The sequence below is a fragment of the Trichomycterus rosablanca genome, chromosome 14 (genome assembly GCF_030014385.1).
Source record: "Trichomycterus rosablanca isolate fTriRos1 chromosome 14, fTriRos1.hap1, whole genome shotgun sequence".
Classification (NCBI taxonomy): domain Eukaryota; kingdom Metazoa; phylum Chordata; class Actinopteri; order Siluriformes; family Trichomycteridae; genus Trichomycterus; species Trichomycterus rosablanca.
In genome coordinates this window covers 27,900,656-27,922,404 of record NC_086001.1, presented here as the reverse complement: position 1 = coordinate 27,922,404, position 21,749 = coordinate 27,900,656, and the positions used below count along the sequence as shown (strand labels likewise).

The window sequence follows — 21,749 nt, the reverse complement described above, 5'->3', positions numbered from 1 at the left end:
AAATTTCTTTTAGTCTTCTGCCATGTGCAGTACAAGAATTCACTAAATTACACAGCAGTTCTCTTTTTATGTGTTTATTTATTTATTTATTTTTGCCATTAACAAAATTGATTGTAAGCATTTATAAAGGTCATGCCACGTTCATTAGGTGAAATGAAGCCAAGATAAAGATGGCAGAAGAACAGGTGGTATAGCCTGAGATGAACATTAGCAAGTCATGTGACCTGTGTGTACTGTCTAATGAAACAACTGTGCATGTGTCTCTGTGGCGCAATCGGTTAGCGTGTTCGGCTGTTAATCGAAAGGTTGGTGGTTCGAGCCCACCCAGGGACGAGTGTCTTTTATTGCACAACCTGTCTGTTGATCAAACGGATATGAGACACAAGAACAATGTGTAGTCCCACAGAATAGTGGAAATAAGTAACTGAAAAACATCCAGTACACAACAGTCCTACAAGCACAAATATCCACCTGATAAGTCACCAGAAACCAGCTGTCCAAAGTGGAAGAACGTCCTTTTGGTTTCAGTAGATGTTAAATGAAGATACTCACCCAACGTGGGGCTCGAACCCACGACCCTGAGATTAAGAATCTCATGCTCTACTGACTGAGCTAGCCGGGCTTAAGCAGCACGTCAGAACAGACAGCTCATCAGTCAGACCATCAGAGAGATGTAGGTTTAATTCACTAACATCACGACCAGATTCAGAACTAATTCACAGTTTACAAACAAACACAATTCAGAATAAGTAACAGAAACAGACACAGACTTACTGTCACTTTTAAACTACTACACAATTACTGAACCCGCTCCATTATGCTTTACACCTCAGTGTATATTATCTGGAAACAGATGCTCTTCATATAGAAATATGCTTTACATTTGCTTGATGGTAATAACTCCTAGTGAAGTCTTAATGAACAATTAAAACATCAATTCAGGTTTTTAGTTTAACTGGGAAAAAATATTAACAGTAGCTCAACTTCCTAAAACCCAGAATCTACAAATACAAATCCTACATTCATTCCACAAAGTTCACAAACATGATTTAATGAGTGAAAACTTGATGTTTGGAGCCCCTCTGGTGTGCAGGCTGGTACTGTGTATCAGCACTACTTACTGTGTGCAGGACCTGAGTCGTATCTGCTCCAGTCACTGGTTGGTGGCATTAAGCTCAGTCAGGAACAAGAAATATATAGTTTATATAGTTTACACATATAAGAACCAACAAAACCTCTTAGATGTGTATTATTAAAGTCAGTTTCAGCTGCTTGAATGGGGTTAGTGTAGAATTATGTACAAAGATCTAAAGAACCTACTGGAGAAAAGGCCGGTTCTTTTTGATGAAGTCAACATTTTATACAAAATAATTTGTTGTACAAAATAAAATGTTATACAAAATAATTAAAAGAGTCGGATCACTATCATTAGCTGTCATTTAAAAATAAATCTCAGGTCAATACAGAGACAATACATACAGGGAAGCAAAACACAAAACCCCTAAACTTGTAAAAAGCTTCACTTAAATAATAATAAAATGTCAAAAACACATCAAATCACCTAAATATTATCTACATAACACATACAGCAAAAACAAGTGAATGTGAAAGCATGTGTGTGTATGTATGTGTGTGTGTGTGTGTGTGTGTGTACATGCTTATGAATATTAATAGAATAGAATCGTATATTAGACACGTATAGATACATGAGGTGATGTAGACACACACATTAACTCCTTAGCAATAATAATGATACACTATGTGGCAAAAATTATTTGGACACCTTACCATGAGCTTGTTGGACATCTCATTTAAAATCAAGTGACTTCTGTGTGATCATTAGTGACTTGTGATCTACTTAACAGGTCCACAAACATCAAATCATCTGCTTCAGAGCGACATGGAGGGACGGGCCAACTGCATCCTGAACTTAATGCAATTTTCCAACATTGGAACGTGTTGTTCTGATTTTGATACTTGGGTGGCAATGTTTAACTAAAATTACTTTTATTTAGTGTTTAAAACTTCTAAATTACCTCAGTTTTGTCAATTGATTTCAGTCAATTATATCAATCACGTAAGTTTAAATCACTGGAGATGTAAAAGTAAAGTCTGAAGTTGTGTGTAGTTTTGCTTTAATTACTCAGCAAATGGCGAATCATTACGTTTAGTTTTTGTGGTGTCAGGGTTCCATGGTGTAATGCTTAGCATTCTGGACTCTGAATCCAGGTGGAACCTTACTGCTTTTATTTGGGGTCCGGTGTGAGGTCCAAGATTGAGAAACATTAGCAGTTTCAGGATGGTAGCATTCAGCACATGTGCAGTACAACAGAGCATCACAATTACTTGTGCTAGTTTAGAGTCACCCTAAATGACATGTTAATTTCCATCCATTCATCCAGCTTGAATATCATAATAGCACTAGTAGTGTTACAGTGTTCCACATGTGACTGCTCCATCCCAAAATATAATCGCTAATCATTGATTACAGCACCATCTAACAGCCAACTTGCTTCCATGGTGTAATGTTTAGCACTCAGGGCTCTAAATCCAGCGGTCCGAGTTCAAATCTCAGTGAGATCTGTGTGTGTGTGTATTTTTCTTTTTGGCTTTATTTACTCAGCAAATAGCAAGTTTCATTCGGGAGCTCCTTCTAAACCTTCCAAGGTTTAGAAACTTTAGCAGTTTCAAGATGGTAGCGTTCAGCACATGTGCAAGTACAATAGAGCGCTTGTGGGGTGTAGACCACGATTACTTGTGCTAGTAGTGTCAACCAAGCAGATCACCATTCAGGAAGGTTTATCAGTGCCAAAATACGAGCCAGTTTGTTCAGTAAAACTTTATAAGCCAACAGCAGCGAATAAACTTAAGAGTCACCTTAGATTACATGTTAACTACCATCTATCCATCCAGCTTAAATACCATAAACACTACGTACAAAACATGTGGAGCTATTCTTACTACAGTAAAACACACTGAACTGACTTTTAAAGTGAAGTTCAAAATGTTGTACAGAGATCGTTCCCATCTAGTGGTGCTAGACAAATTACAGCTTGTTGCTTGGGTACAGATTTGTGACATTATTATTAAATTGTTGTTGTTGTGTTTGTTGTTATTTTTTAACTGTTCATGTTTTTAAATATAAAACCATAAACAGCACCGTCTATAAATAAATGAATCTTGTGCTTCAACTTGAGATTTTTGTTTATGTGAACAATGTGTGAAATTTGACGAGCTTGATTAGTTTGTAATATGTGTTAAGATGATGAATGAACCTAAACACTTGCTTTTTAATTTTAAGTTTTTATTTATTTATTTTAGTTTCAATACAATGTGACACCGGCATGGTAAAGAAAGCAAAAATAAAGTGTCCCAAGTGTTTTTGTAACGTGTTGTAGACCTGCAATGGCGACTGTTTTTGGTATACAGGAAAGAAAAGGCCAAATGCAGGTGAAAATGTGTTATTTGGCAACCAGCACTGTGTAAATATTGGACAGGACACATGATGGGTTATTTTAACTTGTTGGGTTGTGCAGTTTAACCATTGTGCTGGATTAAATAAATGTAAGAAAATACAGCATTAAAGCATCATCTCATTAAAATAGGCTACAATTTAACACTATAATATAATACAATACAGCGACAGTAAGTCTGTGTCTGTTTCTGTTGCTTATTCTGAATTGTGTTTGTTTGTAAACTGTGAATTAGTTCTTAATCTGGTCGTGACGTTAGTGAATTAAACCTACATCACTCTGATGATCTGACCGATGAGCTGTCTGTTCTGACATGCTGTTTAAGCCCGGCTAGCTTAGTCGGTAGAGCATGAGACTCTTAATCTCAGGGTCGTGGGTTCGAGCCCCACGTTGGGCGAGTATCTTCATTTTTTAACAGTTCTTCCACTTTTAACAGTCGGTCTCTGGTGACTTATCAGGGGGATGTTTGTGCTTGTAGGACTGTTGTTTACTGGATGTTTTCAGTTACTTAATTCCACTATTCTGTGGAGCTACACGTTGTTGTTGTGTCTCATATCCGTTTGATAAACAGGCAGGTTGTGCAATAAAAGACACTCGTACCTGGGTGCGCTCAAACCACCAACCTTTCGGTTAACAGCTGAACGCGCTAACCAATTGCACCACAGAGACACAGATGTTTAGTTAAGAATAAATAACTGTTTATGTTTATTTGTTTATTAGGATTTTATCTTCACACAGGGTTCATCAGTTCACAAGGTTACATCAAACACAGTCTTGGACGATTTAGTGTCTCCAATTCACCTCACTTGCATGTCTTTGGACTGTGGGAGGAAACCGGAGCACCCGGAGTAAACCCACGCAGACACAGGGAGAACATGCAAACTCCACACAGAAAGGACCCGGACCGCCCCACCAATCAAACCCAGGACCTTTTTGCTGTGAGGCGACAGTGCTACCCACTTAGCCACCGTGCCGCCCAAAATAAATAACTGAAGGGCTGTCAGTGTAGAATCGGGTATGTGGGTATATGCCCTGTCTTTGTACACAGGCCGGTTAGCTCAGTTGGTTAGAGCGTGATGCTAATAACGCCAAGGTCGTGGGTTTGATCCCCGTATGGGCCACACCCACCTTTTCTTTTATTACAGGTTTAAAGTTGAATAAAACAAATGTTTGTACAAATAATATAAAACCAAAGTACAAAATAAACATTTCACTTATTTTAATTGATTTCTAGCACCACTAGATGTCGACGATCTCTGTACAACATTTTGATCTTCACTTTAAAAGTCAGTTGAATGTGTTTTACTGTAGTAAGAATGAAAGTATGAGCTGATCTTTGTCTCATTGTGTAGCTTTGATGAAGAAAAAGCCACTGGCTCAGTGTGTAACAGGAGGTTTGGAGTGAAGGTGGGTGTGTGTGGATAAAAGCTTCCAGCACCTGGTATTCCCAGGCGGTCTCCCATCCAAGTACTAACCAGGCCCGACCCTGCTCCATTCACACCTTCTCATGTACATTCTGGTGGAGGACGGTTCATTATTTGCTAAGTGGAAATCATCTAAAGACTAGAATTTTGGAGTGTAGATCTAGAAGTGTTAAAGTAAGAGGCTATTCATTTATGAAAACATAGCATTCATAATATGCAAAATTCTTGCAAACACCATAAAGACCAGGGTAAAATTCTTCCACTTGAAAGTTGTTCTGTGTTTATTAAAGTAGATTAAACTTGAATAATGAATAAAAACAGATTCAGATCTGAGGTTGGTACATTACACCACATTACATTTGATAATTGAAGTAGAACAGTTCAAGTGGATATTAGTGGGAAAAGAAAGTACACATTGCTTTTTCTGTACATGCAGTAGTGGAGTATCATTTTATTTTCTCCTCTGAATGCGCTGGTGTTTTTCAAGACGATTCAGTAACAAAAACGTAACTTGTGTGTGACCGTACTGGTGTCTATTAAAAATGCTGCTTCCAGTAAAACTTTATCTGCACTATAAGCAGCAATATGGGTCACCCTCTTATGTGAATGCGCTGGTGTGGTGTACTTAAAGGATATTCCTTTCACTAAAGTTATTTTCAGACAGTGAACAGCAATGCGACCTCTCTCCTGTGTGAATGCACTGGTGTTGTTGGAGAACATAATATGCAATAAAATACTTCCCACACTCTTAACAGTGATGTAGTTTTTCTATGTGAATACGCTGATGCTGTTTGAGATTCTTTTCATGAGCAAAAATCTTTCCACACACTGAGCAGTAATACGGTTTCTCTCCTGTGTGAATACGCTGGTGTACTTTAAGGGCATTACTTTGAGTAAAACTCTTTCCACACTCGGTGCAGTGATATGGTTTCTCTCCTGTGTGAATACGCTGGTGGTTTTGAAGGCTACCATGTTCAGCAAAACTGTTTCCACACTCAGCGCAGTGATATGGTTTCTCTCCTGTGTGAATACGCTGGTGTACTTTAAGGGCATTACTTTGAGTAAAACTCTTTCCACACTCTGTGCAGTTATATGGCTTCTCTTTTTTGTGAATTCGCTGGTGTTTTCGAAGGGTACTATGTTCAGCAAAACTCTTTCCACACTCAGTGCAGTAATACGGTTTCTCTCCTGTGTGAATACGCTGGTGTTTTTGAAGTGTACTACGTTCAGCAAAACTGTTTCCACACTCAGCGCAGTGATATGGTTTCTCTCCTGTGTGAATACGCTGGTGTACTTTAAGGGCATTACTTTGAGTAAAACTCTTTCCACACTCTGTGCAGTTATACGGTTTCTCTCCTGTGTGAATACGCTGGTGTACTTTAAGAGCATTACTGTAAGCAAAACTCTTTCCACACTCTAAGCAGTGATATGGTTTCTCTCCTGTGTGAATACGCTGGTGTTGTTGGAGGATAACCTGTTGAGCAAAACTCCTCCCACACTCTGAGCAGTAATATGGTTTTTCTCCTGTGTGAATACGCTGGTGTTGTTGAAGTGTAGTCTGATGAGAAAAACTCTTCCCACACTCTGAACAGTGATATGGCTTCTCTCCTGTGTGAACACGCTGGTGTACTGTAAGGTCACCAGTATGAGTGAAACTCTTTCCACACTCTGAACACTGATATGGCTTCTCTCCTGTGTGAATGTGCTGGTGTCTTTGGAGATAAAACTCGTCCCACACTCTGAGCAGTGATGAAAGTTCTTCATGTTTATGCTTTGATAAGACTGTAGAAACTGTTTCCTTGGAAAGCAACAGAAACAAAGAAACAAGTCGATTAATTAGAATTACTTTTACTACATTAATACCACAATAATATTAAACTCATCACCTAGTAATAAAAACATTAAATTCACTTCACGTCTAAGTGAGAATCTAAATTCAAAGAACATCAGGATAAAATACTTATAAATACTGCAGATATTAATAAGTAAATAACTTGATATAAATAAAGATATAAGAGATCTGACTTTCTCAACATCAGTCCTGCACCAAGCAAATCTAATCCAGTTCATGACAGGACTAATAATTAGCTCACAAGTGTAAATCTTTGGTGTGCTGGGAGTAAAAAAGGCTTCATAAATCACCACAATTATGAGCATAAAGCTATTTTAAACAGTCTGAATATATTAACCTAATAATATTAAATAACATAATAAAATAAAAATAACAACAGATGCAACATAAATGTAAAAGAAACAAACAAGAAAACCCTTTACCTTCCTGTTAGAATCCTGGCAGCCACTTTAACAAAGCTGGTGTCTCCAGCAGGTCGTTTCTAATGAAGAACGTGCAGAAGATCCTTCTTACCAAGTGACTCAGCTACAAGTCTAGAGTTTAGTCCTTAAATAGAGCTGAGGACAAAGACCCAAGACCAGTTCAAAACTCTGCATTGGTCAATCATCAGACAACCATTCACACCTTCTTGTGTGAAGTACTAGCTCATTATCTATGGAACGTGTGCAAATGAAGTAGATGGAGCCACAAAGCATGATGGGTGAAGTCAAACTACACCTATTTATCTCAGCAGAAAAGTGATTTACATTTAATCCTAAACACAAACAAGGAACTGAAAGGCTATTCTGTGAAGTGAAATGACATGAACTTAGATAAAGCTTTTATGATAAGAATCTAAGTCATGTAAAATGCTGTATGTATATTTGTGTGTATTAGTTTCTACTGTATATGAGGAACAATAAGAAAACTATAAGAGGAAACACCCACCTATAGATTTATCTGTATTTATGGTGTAGAATTATGTGAACTGTTGGATTTACTGAAGCACTTTCTACATTCTGAGCAGTGATACGAGCTCACTGAGGAAACATAAAGATTAATAAAGGCAAGGAAACAAAACCTGAAAATAAAAGCTTTACCTTCCATTCAAATCCTGTTCAAACTGCTGAGAATTAGAGCAGTTCATAACTACAGGAACACAGACTGTACTTGTACTCGGTCTGTTTACCTCCAGCAGCGACTGGAACCAACGCCAAACAATTTAACTCTACCCAGGGATGCCAAGTCCAGCACAAATATCCAGCTCAAAGTCTGTCTAAACCCGCCCTTCGCATGCTAAAACTAGCAGACCTTGTTCATGTGGTGATATACATGTGTATATTTCATGACAACGATGGTGATTGATGGGGAGCCTAATTAATAGTAATCAGATGGGCGGGGTTTTCGGGGACAAATGTTCTAGGGACTGCTTGTAATGGGGAGAGGAGAAAAGTTATGTTAATAAAAGCTTGCGTGTTTGGTTCGCAGTTGTCACGCGTCCGATTATTCATAAAAGAACACAACATGGTGTCAGAAGTGCTGTGGAACTAAACGGAACAAAAACAAGGGTTTTACAGATAAGGAAAGTAAACGGTGAGCGGTGAAATGTATGACGGTGAAAACGCACAAGGCGGGGAAGGAGCTAGCGGCATGGCTAACACACCCGGCGCTACGTTTAGCATCCAGCCACCGGAGCCCTTTGATTTTTCAAAACCACACGAGTGGACAAAATGGATACGGAGATTCGAGAGATTTCGTCAAGCAAGCAATTTAGCGTCAAGCTCCGAAGACAACCAGGTGAACACTTTAATTTATTGCATGGGTGACGAAGCTGATGACGTTTTAAGAGGACTGAAACTTAGTGATGTGGAACAGTGCCAGTACACTACAGTAAGGGATAGCTTCCAGTCATTCTTTGTAGTGAAAAAGAACATTGTTTATGAACGTGCAAGATTTAATATGCGCAAACAAGAAGTTAACAAGACTGTGGATGCTTTTGTCACTGCACTGTACGCTTTAGCAGAGCACTGCAATTATGGGACGTTGCATGACGAGCTAATCAGAGACAGGATTGTAGTAGGACTGGCAGACACACGGCTCTCAGAACGCATGCAGATGGAAAAGAACCTGGATTTGGAGAAAGCTATTAACATGGCAAGACAATGTGAAGAGATCAAAAAGCAGCAAACTACACTGAGAAGTGATGGCAGTGGTGCAAGGCAGATTGATGTAAGCTCTGTGGACAGAGTGTTTAAAGGCAAACCAAAAAAAGGGAAACTACAGATGTGGAAATCTGAAAATAATGGAGAAAAGCCACAAGGTTTTAAGAATAAAAATCAAAAAAGTTCCCAGTGCTACAAATGTGGGGGTACGTTTCACCCTAAGCACGATTGTCCTGCCAAAGACGCAAAGTGCCATTCCTGTGGAAAGAAAGGTCACTACCAGCGTGTGTGCCGTACTGGTAATAGAGGAAGAAGAGGAAAGTTTCTTTCTTGGCTCTGTGACATCAAATGTTAATCCATGGACTGTAAAGATAGACTGTAAAGATAGATGTAAATGGCAGAAACATAGTTTTCAAACTTGACACTGGAGCAGATGTCACTGTTGTCCCACAGACTGTTTTCGAACATATATTTTCCAATACACAGCTGCCTGCTCTTCAAAAAGCAGAGAAACCTTTGCTGGGTCCAGGACGGATTCCACTGGATGTGTCAGGATACATTAGCTTGCAGCTGAGAAAAGGGGCCAAACAGACTATTGAAAAGGTTTATGTGGTCAAAGATTTAAGAACGCCTTTGCTAGGGTTACCAGCCATTGTAGCCCTTGACTTAATAGTTCGTGTTGATAGCATAAACATGGAGGCACTAAAAATGAGTTACCCCAAGTTATGCAGTGGTTTGGGTGTGGTACAGCAGTCATATGCTACCCAGGAGAATTCCAAAACACACAGGAGAATTCCACTACCTTTGATGGAAAAGGTTAAGACAGAAATTTAGCATATGGAGAGCTTGGGTGTTATCAGCCGTGTTGAGGGGCCGACCGACTGGTGTGCTGGTATGGTGGTTGTGCCCAAGAAAGATGGGGGAAAAGTGCGTTTATGCGTAGATTTGACTAGCCTGAACCAGTACCTTTGTCGTGAAAAGTACATTCTGCCGTCAGTGGAACAAAGCCTTGGAACGCTGGCTGGAGCTAAAATGTTCAGCAAACTGGACGCCAATATGGGGTTTTGGCAGATTCCACTCACAAAGGAATCAGCTAAATACACAACCTTTATTACTCCTTTTGGGCGGTTCTGTTTTAATCGCCTTCCATTTGGCATTGCTTCAGCTCCTGAATACTTCCAATGTATGATGGCTGAGATCACAGAGGGGTTAGATGGTGTAGTCTGCCACATTGATGACTTACTGGTGTGGGGTCGTGACCAAAAAGAGCATGATGCCAGACTCCATGCTGTGCTTAAAAGACTGGAAAAGGCAGGCATTACCTTAAATTTGGAAAAATGTGAACTCTCCAAGAGCGAGGTGGTCTTTTTCGGTCACATCATAGGTGTCACTGGTATTCGACCAGACCCAAAGAAAACAGAAGCTGTTAGGGAGATGAAAGAGCCCAGTAATGTGAGCGAACTAAGAAGTTTCCTTGGAATGGTCAATCAGCTGGGAAAGTTCATTCCCCAGCTTGCGGAAATAGACAAACCTCTTCGTGACCTTCTCTCCAAAAAGAACTGCTGGTTCTGGGGTGTGGATCAAGCATCAGCATTTCAATTGCTCAAAAAGGCATTATCTTCAACTCCTGTGCTGGCGATGTATGACCCAAACAGAGACACTAAAGTGTCAGCCGATGCATCATCATATGGCTTGGGTGGTGTACTTCCTCAGAAATGGGAAGGAGAATGGAAGCCTGTAGCGTATGCTTCGCGGTCGCTTTCTCCTACAGAACAGCGGTATGCACAGATTGAGAAGGAAGCTTTGGGTCTCACATGGGCCTGTGAACGTTTTCGTGATTTTCTAATAGGGAAACAATTCTGTCTGGAAACTGATCACAAACCACTAATCAGCTTGCTGGGAGCTCAAGCGCTAGACCTTTTGCCACCAAGAATTCAGCATTTCAGGATGAGGCTGATTCATACTGTATTGTGCATGTGCCAGGGAAGCTACTCTGGACAGCGGACACACTGTCACGCTCACCTGTAGAAACATGTATGTCCACAGAAGAAACGGAGCTGATGGAAAGCACTATCATATATGTGGATTGTGTTATTGAAAGCTTACCAGTTAGTTCTATGTATATGGACAATTTAAGAGAGCAGTTAAAGGCTGACAGTATCTGCTCACGTGTTATGTCATTGTGCACAGAAGGTTGGCCTATGCACGCAAAACAGGAACCTCTAGTGAAAAATTACTGGCCAGAGCGAGCTACACTTACAGTAAAAGATGGCTTACTGCTAAAAGGTGCACGACTCGTTATACCTTCAGTGATGCGTAATGACGTGCTAGCAAAACTTCACGAAGGACACCAAGGGGTGGTGAAGTGCAAGGAGAGAGCTCGCCAGTCTGTGTGGTGGCCTGGACTTAGCCAGCAAGTGAACGAAATGGTGCTAAAATGCAGAACATGCATTCAAGAGCGGAAAAACCACAAAGAGCCGCTCATGCCAAAAGAATGCCCTGAAAGTCCATGGCAAAAGTTAGGGGTAGATCTATTTATGTTAGATGGGAAAACTTATCTGCTGGTTGTAGATTATTTTTCCAGGTATGTAGAAATTTCACAGTTATCTCACACGAGATGTACTGATGTCATTGTCCATTTAAAGTTGACTTTTGCTCGACATGGCATTCCTGAGATTCTAATGTCAGATAATGGACCACAGTTTTCTGGACAAAACTTTACTTCTTTTGCGGATTCTTATGGGTTCAGACACATGACAAGTAGCCCTAAGTTCCCTCAGAGTAATGGGGAAGCTGAACGAGCAGTTCAGACAATTAAAAATCTCCTGAAAAAGTCAAAAGACCCGTATTTGGCTTTGCTTGCCTATAGAGCAACACCTCTCCAGAGTGGTTACAGCCCAGCTCAACTCCTTATGGGCCGTCGTCTACGCACTATATTGCCTATTCATCCATCACAGTTGGATCCGGCATTGCCTGACAGTATCAAATTTGCTTGGAAGGAAAAGGAGAAGGGTGAATCAGATGCTGAGAACTACAATACGCGTCACCGTGCCAAAGCCCTCAGAGTCTTGTGTCCAGGAGAAAGTGTATGGGTAACAGAGGCAAAAGTGCCTGGAACAGTGCTTCAGAATCACTCAACCCCGAGATCGTATTTGGTGGATTTACCAGAAGGTACAGTGAGGCGCAATAGACAGCACCTAATACCTTTACCATCACCTGCACAAGATAAAGACTCATTGAGACATGTCAAAGTGCCAGAGCAAACTCCTGAGTCATCTGATGTGCTACCTCAAGTACCATCTACAGAGACTACAATTAGAACTAGGTCTGGGAGGACTGTAATTAAACCTAGTAGGCTAAACTTGTGATGGGAAAAAGAAAAAAAAAACATGTTTATAGATTCAACATTATTTTGTTAAAAAGATTGTATTAGTAACATATTTCTTATGAAATTTAGATAGGAACAGACCTTTCAACAAAGAGGCAGAATAATCCTCTAAGGTCTGGTGAGACAAAGGTAGTCTACCCTTTGTTCTCTAGGAAGGGGAGATGTGGTGATATACATGTGTATATTTCATGACAACGATGGTGATTGATGGGGAGCCTAATTAATAGTTATCAGATGGGCGGGGTTTTCGGGGACAAATGTTCTAGGGACTGCTTGTAATGGGGAGAGGAGAAAAGTTATGTTAATAAAAGCTTGCGTGTTTGGTTCGCAGTTGTCATGCGTCCGATTATTTATAAAAGAACACGACAGTTCATAGCTATGTGAGCGCAAATCCTCATTAAAAACATTTTGTACGGTTTGTATGAAAGCTTTTACACAGCCGTGACACATTTTGAAAGTAGCCCAATTTTGGTGGGAAAATCGTGAGAGTTGCCAGGTTCAGCCTGGTCTAAAATCAACCCTGAAGCTGAAACTAGCCCAAAATCCAGGGTGTCACAGATACTGGTGAAATGGCAAATGATCGATCAGTACTACTAGTGAATCTTTTATTATTAATAATAATAGAGTTTCATTTTACATTCCAGTGATACTTTTTTGTGATGTATTTTGTTTACATTGGTATTACAGCTAGTAATATTTTATCATTAAACTATTAGTAATTTTATAATCGTTTTAGAGCATATAAAAGAACATTTAATAGTAACACTTTAAATACTAAAAGATCTGAATTTCACTTCTACTCTTTTCTGTTCTTTTCCTCTCCAATCTTCATTATTAACTAATGATTTATGAATAGAATTTCAGGTTACATGAAGAACTATTTTAAATGAGGTAGATGTTATCTGCACCCTGGTGTAAACAGCAAAGTGTACAGATGCTATTTACACCCTGGTCCATTTACACCATGTATTACGGTACTGATCACATGGTCTATGCTAAAAGTTTTATGCAAATCTAAACCCTCTTTTTTGGTACACTTTAACTTTATAATAAATGTATTTTATATTGTCACATTTCTAGAATTTATTTAGAAATGATACATCAGAATGTCTTGATATTAACTGAGTGTAAACTACATGTTGTGTACTATCATTATAAAGTGGAATTGTTCTGTGGAAACAAGTAGATTCCTTTTAGTAACAATAACAATTCATGTAATCACGATTATTCCATTTAATAACAATCTAAATTAAAACGGGAATGAGCTTAGATTATGTTTTAGTTGACTTTAAATTTAAAATCATAATGTCCAGTTATTACCAAACCTTTTATTTTAAAGCCTGAAATTCTATCCTAAATAGTTCCGCCAGACTCTTTTACCGTAATGTTTAGTATACGCACATCTTCACAAACAATGTGGGAGCTGATTTGACTGAGCATTTTGAAGTGGAGGCTTGACCGCAGTAGTAAATCAAACAGTTCACAGACACACAAGTGCACAGTAAATATTTCTACACCATAAATACAGATAAATCTATAGGTGCGTGTTTCCTCTTATAGTTTTCTTATTGTTCCTCATATACAGTAGAAACTAATTCACACAAATATACATACAGCATTTTACATGACTTAGATTCTTATCATAAAAGCTTTATCTAAGGTAATGTCATTTCACTTTACAGAATAGCCTTTCAATTCCTTGTTTGTGTTTAGGATTAAATTTAAATCACTTCTCTGCTCAGATAAATAGGTGTAGTTTGACTTCACCCATCATGCTTTGTGGCTCCATCTACTTCATTTGCACACGTTCCATAGATAATGAGCTAGTACTTCACACAAGAAGGTGTGAATAGTTGGCTGATGATTGACCAATGCAGAGTTTTGAACTGGTCTTGGGTCTTTGTCCTCAGCTCTATTTAAGGACTAAACTCTAGACTTGTAGCTGAGTCACTTGGTAAGAAGGATCTTCTGCACGTTCTTCATTAGAAACGACCTGCTGGAGACACCAGCTTTGTTAAAGTGGCTGCCAGGATTCTAACAGGAAGGTAAAGGGTTTTCTTTATATTTAGTTTCTTTTACATTTATGTTGCATTTGTTGTTCTTTTTATTTTATTATGTTATTTAATATTATTAGGTTAATATATTCAGACTGTTTAAAATAGCTTTATGCTCATAATTGTGGTGTTTTATGAAGCCTTTTTTACTCCCAGCACACCAAAGATTTACACTTGTGAGCTAATTATTAGTCCTGTCATGAACTGGATTAGATTTGCTTGGTGCAGGACTGATGTTGAGAAAGTCAGATCTCTTATATCTTTATTTATATCAAGTTATTTATAGTTATTTAATTATTAATATCTGCAGTATTTATAAGTATTTTATCCTGATGTTCTTTGAATTCAGATTCTCACTTAGACGTGAAGTGAATTTAATGTTTTTATTACTAGGTGATGAGTTTAATATTATTGTGGTATTAATGTAGTAAAAGTAATTCTAATTAATCGACTTGTTTCTTTGTTTCTGTTGTTTTTCAAGGAAACAGTTTCTACAGTCTTATCAAAGCATAAACATGAAGAACTTTCATCACTAGAGTGTGGGAAGAGTTTTAATACGCAGGGTAATCTCAAACAACACCAGCGCATTCACACAGGACAGAAGCCGTATCACTGCCCAGAGTGTGGAAAGAGTTTTGCTCAACAGGGTACCCTTCAAAAACACCAGCGCATTCATACAGGAGAGAAGCCATATCACTGTTCAGAGTGTGGAAAGAGTTTCAATCAAAGTAGTGCCCTTAAAGTACACCAACGTATTCACACAGGAGAGAAACCGTATAACTGCACGGAGTGTGGAAAGAGTTTTACTCAAAGTAGTGCCCTTAAAGTACACCAGCGTATTCACACTGGAGGAAAGCCGTATCACTGCTCAGAGTGTGGAAAGAGTTTTGCTCAACAGGGTAACCTTCAAAAACACCAGCGTATTCACACAGGAGAGAAACCGTATCACTGCTCAGAGTGTGGAAAGAGTTTTACTCAAAGTAGTGCCCTTAAAGTACACCAGCGTATTCACACAGGAGAGAAACCATATCACTGCTCAGTGTGTGGAAAGAGTTTTGCTCAACAGGGTAACCTTCAAAAACACCAGCGTATTCACACAGGAGAGAAACCGTATCACTGCTCAGAGTGTGGAAAGAGTTTTACTCAAAGTAGTGCCCTTAAAGTACACCAGCGTATTCACACAGGAGAGAAACCATATCACTGCTCAGAGTGTGAAAAGAGTTTTGCTGAACATGGTACCCTTCAAAAACACCAGCGTATTCACACAGGAGAGAAACCGTATCACTGCTCAGAGTGTGGAAAGAGTTTTGCTCAACAGGGTAACCTTCAAAAACACCAGCGTATTCACACAGGAGAGAAACCGTATCACTGCTCAGAGTGTGGAAAGAGTTTTACTCAAAGTAGTGCCCTTAAAGTACACCAGCGTATTCACACAGGAGAGAAACCATATCACTGCTCAGTGTGTGGAAAGATTTTTACTCATGAAAATAATCTCAAACAGCATCAGCGCATTCACATCGAGAAACTACATCACTGTTAAGAGTGTGGGAAGTACTTTATTGCACATTATGTTCTCCAACAACACCAGCGCATTCACACAGGAGCGGACTGTTCATTGTCTGATAAGAACTTTAGTGAAAGGAATATCCTTTACGCATGCTTAAGTACACCAAACCAGCGGTAAAATAAAATGATTCTTCACTACCGCAAACCTATGTGTCATTTTTCTCTTACAGTTTTCTTTTTCTACTAATATCCACTAGAACTGTTCTACTTCAGTTATCAAATGTACATGATGGTATGAATATGATCATTAATCATCAAATGTAATGTGGTGTAATGTACCAACCTCAGATCTGAATCTGTTTTTATTCATTATTCAAGTTTAATCTACTTTAATAAACACAGAACAACTTTTACTTTCAAGTGGAAGAATTTTACCCTGGTCTTTATGGTGTTTGCATAAATTCTTCATATTATGAATGCTAAGTTTTCATAAATGAATAGCCTATTACTTTAACACTTCTAGGTCTACACTCCAAAATTCTAGTCTTTAGATGATTTACACTTAGCAAATAATGAACCGTCTTCAACCAGAATGTACATGAGAAGGTGTGAATGGAGGGCTGTGGACTGAACAGTGTTGCATTGTTCTATCATCATGAGTCTTTGTTCTTTGTGTTTATCTATAGACCAAATTAGTGGTAGCTAAACTCCTTTGTTAAAAGAAATACTCATATATACGTTTAATTATCCCACCATCTTCTAGTGCATAAAACCCAGTTCATATACAGGGGTTGGACAATGAAACTGAAACACCTGTCATTTTAGTGTGGGAGGTTTCATGGCTAAATTGGACCAGTCTGGTGGAAAATCTTCATTAATTGCACATTGCACCAGTAAGAGCAGAGTGTGAAGGTTTAATTAGCAGGGTAAGATAAATATTGCAATGCACACAACATTATGGGTGACATACCAGAGTTCAAAAGAGGACAAATTGTTGGTGCACGTCTTGCTGGCGCATCTGTGACCAAGACAGCAAGTCTTTGTGATGTATCAAGAGCCACGGTATCCAGGGTAATGTCAGCATACCACCAAGAAGGACAAACCACATCCAACAGGATTAACTGTGGACGCAAGAGGAAGCTGTCTGAAACGGCTGCCCAAATCACGGCAGAATTAAATGTGCACCTCAACTCTCCTGTTTCCACCAGAACTGTCCGTCGGGAGCTCCACAGGGTCAATATACACGGCCGGGCTGCTATAGCCAAACCTTTGGTCACTCGTGCCAATGCCAAACGTCGGTTTCAATGGTGCAAGGAGCGCAAATCTTGGGCTGTGGACAATGTGAAACATGTATTGTTCTCTGATGAGTCCACCTTTACTGTTTTCCCCACATCCGGGAGAGTAACGGTGTGGAGAAGCCCCAAAGAAGCGTACCACCCAGACTGTTGCATGCCCAGAGTGAAGCATGGGGGTAGATCAGTGATGGTTTGGGCTGCCATATCATGGCATTCCCTTGGCCCAATACTTGTGCTAGATGGGCGCGTCACTGCCAAGGACTACCGAACCATTCTGGAGGACCATGTGCATCCAATGGTTCAAACATTGTATCCTGAAGGCGGTGCCGTGTATCAGGATGACAATGCACCAATACACACAGCAAGACTGGTGAAAGATTGGTTTGATGAACATGAAAGTGAAGTTGAACATCTCCCATGGCCTGCACAGTCACCAGATCTAAATATTATTGAGCCACTTTGGGGTGTTTTGGAGAAGCGAGTCAGGAAACGTTTTCCTCCACCAGCATCACGTAGTGACCTGGCCACTATCCTGCAAGAAGAATGGCTTAAAATCCCTCTGACCACTGTGCAGGACTTGTATATGTCATTTCCCACACCATACTAATACATTATTGTGGTCTAAAACCAGGTGTTTCAGTTTCATTGTCCAACCCCTGTAAATCCTAATACAGACTGCACTGACATGTTTTAAAATTACATTTAAAAATAAATAAAGACTATTGTGGTAGTTCAGGTGTTTTCTTATCATGGAGGTGACCAGTTGACCAAGACCAATTGTGGGTTCAGTAGACAAGTGTTTCTTTATTGATAAATAAATGTATTTGTTAAACTGTAAATTCCATCCGAGTCCTCTGTGTGATGAGAGTTTGGTTTTGAATCCGATGTCAGCAAATGTGTCCATGGTTGTTAAATGGGACTAAACTCACGGTCCATGTATTTGTATGTAGGCTTGAGCTGGAGTGACAATAGAAAGTGGATGTAAAGAACTGGGTGGGTAATAATTTAAAATAGTTCTTCATGTAACCTGAAATTCTATTCATAAATCATAACAGAATAAAAAGACTAAATCGTTAATAAAGAAGATTGGAGAGGAGAAGAAAACAGGAGAGGAAAAAACAGAAAAGAGTAGAAGTGAAATTCAGAGCTTTTAGTATTTAAAGTGTTACTATTAAATGTTCTTTTATCAGATCTAAAACAATTATAAAAAATTAATAAAATGACTAATAGTTTAATGATAAAATATTACTAGCTATAATACCAATGTAAACAAAATACATCACAATAAAGTATCAATGTAAAATGAAACTACTGTATATTATTATTAATAATAAAAGATTCACTAGTAGTACTGATAGATCATTTGCCATTTCACCAATATACCAATACCCTGGATTCTGGGCTAGTTTCAGCTTCAGGGTTGATTTTAGACCAGACATTCGGCTGGATAATTTTGCTGAACCTGGCAACTCTCGTGATTTTCCCGCCAAATTGGGTTTGTTTAAAAATTCAGTCATGGTAAAAAATTGGGCTACTTTCAAAATGTGTCACGGCTGTCTAAAAGCTTTCATTGCAAACCGTACAAAATGTTTTTAATGAGGATTTGCGCTCACATACCTATGAACAAGCTCTGATAGTTTTAGCATGTGAAGTGCGGGTTTAGACAGATTTAGCGGCGGATATTTGTGCTGGACTTAACATCCCTGGGTAGAGTTGAATTGTTTGGCATTGTTCCAGTTACTGCTGGAGGTAAACAGACCGAGTACAAGTACAGTCTGTGTTCCTGTAGTTATGAACTGCTCTCATTCTCAGCAGTTTGAACAGGATTTGATTATTAAAGTCCGTTTCAGCTGGTTGAATGGGGTTAGTGTAGAATTATGTACAAACATCTACATAGAGAATAAATGAACTGGCCGGTTAGCTCAGCTGGTTCGAGCATGGTGTTAATAACGCCAAGGTTGCGGGTTCGATCCCCGTACGGGCCACACCCACTTTTGGACTTAAACTAACAAACAAGTGATCCTTCTCTAACTAGCAGGTTCTATTGACCTGGGCTTCAAACATTGTGAGATCTTTTTAATGCCCCTCTCATTCAGGTCAGAAACATGCCATTATTTCAGTTTGCCAAACTTAATGAGTTCTATCACCATCTATCACCAACTGGAATCGCAGGCGAGCTTCTCTGGTCTCCCAAACTACGTTTTGTCATGAAAACAAACGCGAGAAGTGAAACCACGTCCGAAAATACACATAGCGAGCAATCGAAGTTTGTGCACTGATGTGCAAAGTAAAAATAAATGAATATGAGTGGATTTGGCTTGGATTGTTCTATAGTGAGTTGGAGGTTAATACATATTTTTGCAAAGCAAGGTGTGGGTGTTTTGTAGAGAACGATCAGGTCAGAAATACTGTAAAACTTGTGTGTGTGCTAATGTATTCTGATATAAACTATATTATAAGGGCAAAAGTATAAGCCCAATTTGGCGTGAAAATCGTGAGAGTTGCCAGGTTCAACAAAATTATCCAGCCTAATGTCTAGTCTAAAATAAAACCTGAAGCTGAAACTAGCCCAGAATCCAGGGTGTCACAGATATAGGTGAAACGGCAAATGAACGATCAGTACTACTAGTGAACCTTTTATTATTAATAATAATATACTTTCATTTTACATTCCAACTGACACTTTTTTGTGATGTATTTTGTTTACATTGGTATTACAGCTAGTAATATTTTATCATTTAACTATTAGTCATTTTAGATCTCATAAAAGAACATTTAACAGCAAAATCCACAAACACAAAATAACTCTATGAGAGTTAATTTTAACACTTTTAAAGTGTCTATATGGGTCCACTCCCTAGGGTGTTATTTTAACACTTTTCAAAGTGTTGGAATTTTAACACTGTGATATAGTTAATTTTGACTCCCTAAAAAATGTAAAATGTTAAAATGTAACACTGTTTAACACTACTCAGTGTTTAAATTTTTCAGCACCAGAGTGCAGTGTTAAAAACTGACTCTTTTATGGTGTCAATTTTTACTCTACAGGAGTTACCTCCATGTTGACACTGATTTGCATACTGCAGCTTTAAGAGTGTGCAGTTAACTCACTTTAGCTTGAAAAAGAGAATGACATACTACTGTTTGATTTAACATGTTTTTAGCATTTATTTCTGAACATGTGCACCACTTTCAATAAAACATTTAAAATATTCAATGACATGTTTCCAACATATAACAATATGGCACTATGCAAGCTCTGTTACCATTCTCATTGGAGTACTGCTTATCAAAAAGTCTGAAATAAGTAAGCTGGTCTGTACAAATAACAGAAAATGCATCACCTCTCTCCTCAATACAGTATCCATTAAAGTGCTCATCAAAGTACAGTGTGTCAGCGCTACCAGCTAGTATGAAAGCATGCTCTTCATGTATTATTATACTACAGATTTTTTTGAACTCTGGAAGATCATATGATCCAGTGCAAACAAACAAACCAACCTCATATTCAGTACTGTAATTTCTGACCCAGTTAGTAGTTGAAACAACAGAAAATGCCTCCAATTGTAATGTCTGTCCAAGTACTTCTCCACCCTCCAAGCTAGATAGTGTTTGTGTTCTTGTAGGACCAAACTCAAATCTTTTGAAATAAAAGTTCTCATAGTGAAATGCCAATTGACGCTGATGCTGCTTTACTAAAGATTTTATGAGATTTTTGAAATTGTTTACAGACCTTTTAAAAACACTGTGTTTAGTCTCAAATCTCATACACCAAATATGTATAAGAGTGACATGTATAAATGCTGACAAAGGAGCAAACAACTGTTGTGGTGCACTTTACAGACAAAACACGTGAACATTATTTTTCAAAAAACTATTAGTTCAGGTTTTGTGCTGCAACAGTCTTGCTCTAAGTTCCTTAACACGGGGGCTCTCCTTGGCACTTCCAACATCAATATTATACACTGTGGTCTGCACAAATGTATAAAAATTGCTCAGAGCTTCATCATAGGAGAGACTGAACACGTAGTGAGCTTGGGACATCCTTCTGGTCGATGATGATGTAGAACTTTGAGATTTTGTTCTTTTGCTCAGCAATGCAGAGGAGGAAGGGCTGTTTCGTTTCAGCTCTCTCAAGGAAGGTAGTAAGATTGGCTCCTTCCTATAGGTTAGAAATATACAAGAACATGTTACAAGTCAGTGCAAGTAGAGCTTTTCATGCAGTGACACACATATTTTCACCTTGAGGATTATTACTGGTAATACCATTACATTATTAGACCCCCAACTGCATATGAAAAGGCTAACCCCAAGGTTGAAGTGGGTGTGACTGAGTGAGGAGAAAATGCACATGCAACATACAGGGCAGAGGCCCACCAGAATTGAGAATCACTACTCTAAATGTTCTTTGAATCAATCCTTCACTAATTAATTTATTAAATCATTTTCTGTAATTGCTTCATCCTGTTCAGGGTCGTGTGTGGGTCTGGAGGCTAACTGGAATCACTGGGCACAAAGCAGGAACGCACAGGGCACCAGCCCATCACAGGGCAACACACACTCACACCTTTTAATAGCCAATACACCAACCAACCAACATGTGTTTTTAGACTGTG

The 21,749-nt window shown here is 38.9% G+C and overlaps 2 protein-coding genes and 1 non-coding gene across 3 annotated transcripts in view; 2 read left to right on the top strand and 1 right to left on the bottom strand.

Moving 5' to 3' along the window:
* LOC134326271 (zinc finger protein 585A-like) overlaps positions 1-21,749 on the top strand; it is a 338,798-nt gene that overhangs the window by 123,933 nt on the left and 193,116 nt on the right. Inside the window, exon 4 of the mRNA XM_063008438.1 lies at positions 14,869-15,832. Within this exon, the coding sequence (XP_062864508.1) occupies positions 14,869-15,832 (964 nt within the window). The remainder of the gene's footprint in view (positions 1-14,868; positions 15,833-21,749) is intronic.
* On the top strand, positions 3,798-3,870 carry trnak-cuu (transfer RNA lysine (anticodon CUU)). Its single transcript has one exon. It is a non-coding gene; the product is annotated as a tRNA-Lys (tRNA).
* On the bottom strand, positions 5,769-8,048 carry LOC134327031 (zinc finger protein 135-like; the record flags this gene model as incomplete). Its single annotated transcript, XM_063009116.1, has 2 exons — positions 8,040-8,048; positions 5,769-6,581 (listed from the first exon to the last, which is right to left on the bottom strand). Coding segments are annotated over exons 1-2 (822 nt in total), but the record flags the coding sequence as incomplete, so codon positions are not given.